Source organism: Gekko japonicus, unplaced genomic scaffold, assembly GCF_001447785.1.
Source record: "Gekko japonicus isolate JY-2015 unplaced genomic scaffold, Gekko_japonicus_V1.1 scaffold2026, whole genome shotgun sequence".
NCBI classification, from domain to species: Eukaryota; Metazoa; Chordata; class Lepidosauria; order Squamata; family Gekkonidae; genus Gekko; species Gekko japonicus.
The window spans coordinates 1-5,635 of NW_015171565.1; the positions used below are offsets into that span (position 1 = coordinate 1).

Sequence of the window (5,635 nt, forward strand, 5' to 3'; positions counted from 1 at the left end):
ACCCCTGAGTATATAGATCATATTAGTTTATATTGTGTTAAACCCCCTATTTCAGAGGTCCACATGGAATCTTGGTATTTTGAGGGTCATGTCTGACACTTAAAATCATTGTCTAATTTTTGGAAAGAAAATGAGACTTCCTCGATTCCACCAGTATGGATTTTGTATGTTAGCCAGATGTTGGTAGAATGAAGTCCAAACTTACAATAGGAATAGAAAGCCTTGATTAATTAAAATATAATTGTACAAAAGGAGGTCCAAGCAAATTCAAGTTCAGGCAAGTAATATTCACTGAAAGAAGGTAATTTTTCTTATTTGTACTGGAGGGTTGGGGTAGAATCATAGAATCTTAGAGCTGGGAGGGGCCATATAGGCCAACTAGTTGAACCCCCTGCTCAGTTCAGGATCAGATGGAGGCTGCGATCGCACACACTAAATAATCCACTTTCAACTCATTTTCAAGGCACTTTCCAACTGGATTTTACTGTGGTTCATTCTGCATCTAGCATTTGCTCCGTTGTTTTACCAAACCCACACTGGAACAGAAAACGATGCGGCTCAAAACCACATTCAAATACCCCGGGCAGACGCCATATTGACTGCAGAGTCACCCCTGAACGGCCATAAAATGGCCATAAATCTTTGCAGACAGTACCATAAAACTGAGAGATCAAAGGAAGTGAAACTGGCATGCAGTGTGGAGGCTACCATAAAATCTGACAATCAACGAAAGTGAAAATGGCATGCAATGCAGAGGGGAGTTTCTGTTCCAGCATGGGTTTGGTAAAACAGCAGAGCAAATGCTAGATGCAGAATGGGCCTGTGTGAAGTGGCAAAATCCAGTTGGAAAGTGCACTGAACGTGGACCGAAAGTAGATTATTTAGTGTGTGTGAGCACAGACTAAAGCATCCCTGACAAGTGTTCATCTAGACGCTGCATGAAGACTATCCAAATAAATAAGCCGATGATATTTCCATCTATCTTTTTAGGTCAGACCTAAGATCAAAAGAGGTCACTTGTGACCTAATTGTGGGTTGTGATGGAGCCTTTTCCACAGTCAGGAAGCAGTTCATGAGGCAAACACGTTTCAATTACAGCCAAGAGTATATTCCTCATGGATACATGGAATTGACAATTCCCCCAAAGAATGGAGACGTAAGTTTTGGTAACAGCTTCCCTCAGCAATCTCTGCTTTCTTCTGCTTCCAGTTGATGGATCAACACACTTGACTTCCTTACATTTATCACCTTTGTGGTTTCCTTTCTAATCTTTCCCTTTGTATCTCCTTTCAGTTCGCAATGAAACCGAATTTTCTTCACATCTGGCCCAGGAACACATTCATGATGATCGCGCTTCCCAACCTGGTATGAATAAGAGTAATGCCTCGTTAACGATGTCTTTTCACTGTAATGCATAATCTGAAATCTGGTGATAATTTCAAGATTGACCCGGAAGTTTGTTTTATCTATGTGCTGAAGTGGTATGTTTTTTGACAATTTAAAATATATATGTTCTTTGACAATTAAAAACAAATATATATAGTTCTTTAAAACAACTGAAGATTTCTATTAGAGTTTAAGCTAGGTAACAGTGATGTAAAAACATTCAAAACACCATCAGGAATTAGAACACGTTCACTTCATTTTTTCTTTGGGGGGTATTTTTTTAGTGATATTTTTTGGTGTGTGTGCGCGCGCATGCCTGGAAGCAGGGGTCATTTCCTGCAGGAGCGCACAGCAGTGGAGCTCCGGCAGCAAAGAGCCCAGGGGGCGGGCACATGCAACAAGCCCCACCCTCTGCTCCCAGCAGCCCTCAGTCAGAGCAAGAAGCAGCCAGGTAAGTTGCAGAGCTCCCCCCGGCCCCCCCGGTCCAAAACAGTCCAGTGGCACCTTTAAGACCAAGGTTTATTCAGGTACAAGCTCTCCCTCCTCTGCAAGGACAGATCTATATCCTCCCCCCTTCCCTCAATAGCTAGCAATCCAAAACAGTCCAGTGGAGCCTGAGTGGTGGGTGTTGCCTTTTAACACACTTCTGGTGATGTCAGGGGGTGTGGCATATGCAAATAAGTTATGCTAATGAATTATGCTAATGAGCTCCTGCACCTCTTTTTCTACGAAATGACCCCTGCCTGGAAGGCATGGTGACTTCTGGCGACCCCTACTGGGGTTAGGACGTTTCAGAAAGGTGGCTTGATATTTGTCTGCCTTTGCCTCCCTGCCCTGGTATTCCTTGGAGGTCTCCCTTCCAATTACTTGCCAGGGTCAGCCCTGCTTAGCTTCCGAGATCTGACAAGATCAGGCTTGCCTCTGGGCTATCCAGGGCAGGGTGAAAGCACTCACATCTTGATGGGTTGCCTATAAAAATGGGGCAAGCAGGATGTCCCAGGGCACTAGAGCAGCCAAAGAGAAAGTGTTGCACCACATGACATCTCTGCAAAATGAAACAGTTGACCTCAAGTCATAAGGGATTGAATGGGAGAAGAAGAAGACAGGTCCAGGCCAGGTAGGTCTTTGTATGCCAAACCCAGCATGTTAAAGTTGCCCAGGAACAAACAGGAAAACAGTGCAGGTGCTTTGTTGTTGTTGTTGTTGTTGTTGTTCAGTCGCACAGTCGAGTCTGACTCTTCGCGACCCCATGGACCAGATCACGCCTGGCCTTCCTGTCTTCCGCCGTCCTCTGACTAATACTAAAGCAGGTGCTTTAGTATTGGCATAATGTGTTCTTGACTACAGTAATAGCATCAGACAGAAGCCTGGCTACTACAGCATTCTACATCAGCTGAAGTTTCCAAATTGTGTTTAAGGGTCGTCTCACTGAGAGTGTATTACTGGAGGCAATGTTCCCTCTAAGCTGTGGAGTCTTGTGAGCAAAAATTCTACTTTGTGAGCTATTGGCATTAAAGTTGTGAGCCAGCGATTTGGCTACTACATAAGTTAGTTTGCTCTGGAGCCATCCTTCCTGAGCTAAGACACAAATGGGTGAGCCAGAGGCTAAAAAACTGTGAGCTGGCTCACAGTAACTCAGCTTAGAGGGAACACTGACTGGAGGTCATCACCAATGGATGACAGTGGCAAGGTCTTGCTGTTCTAGAAGAGAGTGAAGCTGGCAAATCGGACAAAGCTCAAAAAAAGATGCCAAGAGTCACTGTCACTATCTTGGAATCTAGGAGTCCTGAAAAGGATGCAGGATCACCCCTCAAGCTGCAAACTTGATCCTTCAAGGAAACTATGATTCCATCTAAGAAAAGCCTTTCCCATTCCCTCTGGTCATCCATGCCTTCCACTAGCACTTCTTTCATTTTGTCTGGATTGAGTTTGAGTTTACTCGGCTTTTGTAGCCTCACCTGGACACAATGAAAAGCAGAAATATAACTGATGACACTGTACGGAATGTCTCTGGATTCCTTCTCCCAGGAGTCCCACGTAGATGTTGGCTTGAAGCAGCAGAACAAAGTTTGAGTCCAGTGGCACCTTTAAGACCAACAAAGTTTTATTTAGGGCAGGGGTGGCCAGACTTGCTTGACGTAAGAGCCACATGGAATAAACGTCAGATGTTTGAGTGCCGCAAGGCATGAACAAATATTACACGTTTTTACTGGTAAATATGCCAATTTGCTTTTTATTAAGATTAAATGAGACTGCCAAAAATAATAACAAAAGGAGTAAAAGCAGATATTGATAACGATGTTTATTTGTCCAATGATATTTGTTTGCTAATGATACTTAGCTTCCCCAGCTACCCTGCTGGGAGCCGCACAATAGGTGTGAAAGAGCCGCATGCGGATCCCGAGCCGCACTTTGGTTGGCCACCCCTGATAAGCTTCTGTGTGCAAATTATATCCAGATACAAGAACCAATACCAAACACGTTTCAGTTGAAAGCCTTCCTCGATGGTAAAATTCAAAATGAGCGCTCCATAAATTTAACAAAAATATACATAAAACTTGTCATATTCAGAATGGACCTAAAATGAAAGGGGGGTGGAGAGAAAAATAATTATCTATATGTCTGTTAAGCAACAATTTTTTAAAAAAATAATATTTTGAAATATATGGAAATAGGAGAACTACTTTACTCAAAGTGAGACGTTCACCTGTGGCGTAAGTGGTGATAAATATTCTTGAGGTGCAACATGGGCAACTCATCAAGATGTATGATATTTCACAGGCCCATGGATCCAAAATGCACATAAAGCATATGACTAAACAACTGCAAATTAAAAAGTCTCCTACATTTTAGAAAAGAGGTATGTAGTTAACTGGAAAGAAAACCCAAACGGTGCAATATCTGCCTGCTTAGGCCCAATATGCAATGCTCAAAGCACCAATGGACGGCTCAGGTATACATAGAAAAGAGTCAGCACTAGGGTAGTCCACCCCCCTGAATATATGGAAAAGGTGGGGGTGGGAAAAATGTGATGCAACAGAAGAGAGAGGGAAAAATCATGACACAGACACAGGTAATCAGCAACACCTTAGAGCACGTGGCACTACCATAGTGCTGACTATAACAATGCAGGGAAATTATTTCAGCTACATTTCAGGAAAGTATCATCATCATCATCATCATCTTCATAATTATATCCTGCCCTCTCCCATGAGTGGACTCAGGGCATTTTACAACATAAAATCCACAAAACAATAAAACTAATAAAACAGTCGATGGCACAATATACAATAACCTCATGTCGGGTGGATATAGGTACCCCAGGAACATCAAGATAAGAAACAGCCAGTGATTTCATTCCCTAACATTCTGCCTTTTATTTTTATTTTTAATCCGTAGGATAAATCGTTCACGTGCACTCTCTTCATGCCTTTTGAGGATTTTGAAAAGCTCACAACAGGGGACCAAGTGCTGGATTTCTTCAGAATGTACTTTCCAGATTCCATTCCCCTAATAGGAAAGTAAGTTTTATTTTGCCATCTGTGTTCTTCGAACTGACAAAGTGCGGTGAATTATTAAGGGATTATTGTAGATGACGGGCCTGTCTTTTAGTACTGATCGTGATGAATGTAAATGGTTTGAAGACCTTTAAAGTCAGGCCTGCACAGTGCATTCAAAGGCCACCGACTGTGCCAAGAGTGGTCCTCAAGATCTTATGGTACACAAAGGTCCCCTTGGGTCCTAGCTCCTCTAATTTCTTTGTATCCCTATTTCGATATGGGGTATGTTTCTATAAAAATGGCTAACTGTTGACCAAACCACAGATGATGTTTGGTATCAGATTCCCAAGTATTTTAGCTGTGAAGAGCAACCAAGTAGGGGATAAGGAACTGGGCAGAGCTCTAGAGAAGGAGCAGTTAACTTCTTGTTCCTGCACCGTGTTTCTGCAGTCAGAAATTCCCCAGGAGGAAATAAAACAAGGGGTGATTTCGCACTAGAGCTGCCTCACGGCGCAGCCGCCGTTTGCCCCGATACTATTGGTCAATTTCACACCCGAGGCTGCGGGGCTGCATTTGACCCGCGGCTTCACCTGATTTCCTCCGCAGTTTCGTGATCCTCAAAAACCAGGATCACGAAACTGCGGAGGAAATCAGGCGAAGCCGCAAGTCAAGATGCAGCCCCGCAGCTTCAGGTGTGAAATTGACATGTTTGTGTTGGGGCAAACGGCGGCTGTGCCGCGAGGCAGCTC

General features: G+C 43.4%; 1 protein-coding gene across 1 annotated transcript in view; it reads left to right on the forward strand.

Annotated features, from left to right (window-relative positions):
* Positions 1 to 990: 990 nt before the first annotated feature.
* Positions 991 to 5,635, forward strand: part of KMO (kynurenine 3-monooxygenase (kynurenine 3-hydroxylase)) — a gene marked incomplete at its 5' end in the record, with an annotated part of 11,345 nt that continues 6,700 nt past the window's right edge. Inside the window, 3 exons of the mRNA XM_015419751.1 lie at positions 991 to 1,156; positions 1,294 to 1,365; positions 4,786 to 4,907. Of these exons, the coding sequence (XP_015275237.1) occupies positions 991 to 1,156; positions 1,294 to 1,365; positions 4,786 to 4,907 (360 nt within the window). The remainder of the gene's footprint in view (positions 1,157 to 1,293; positions 1,366 to 4,785; positions 4,908 to 5,635) is intronic.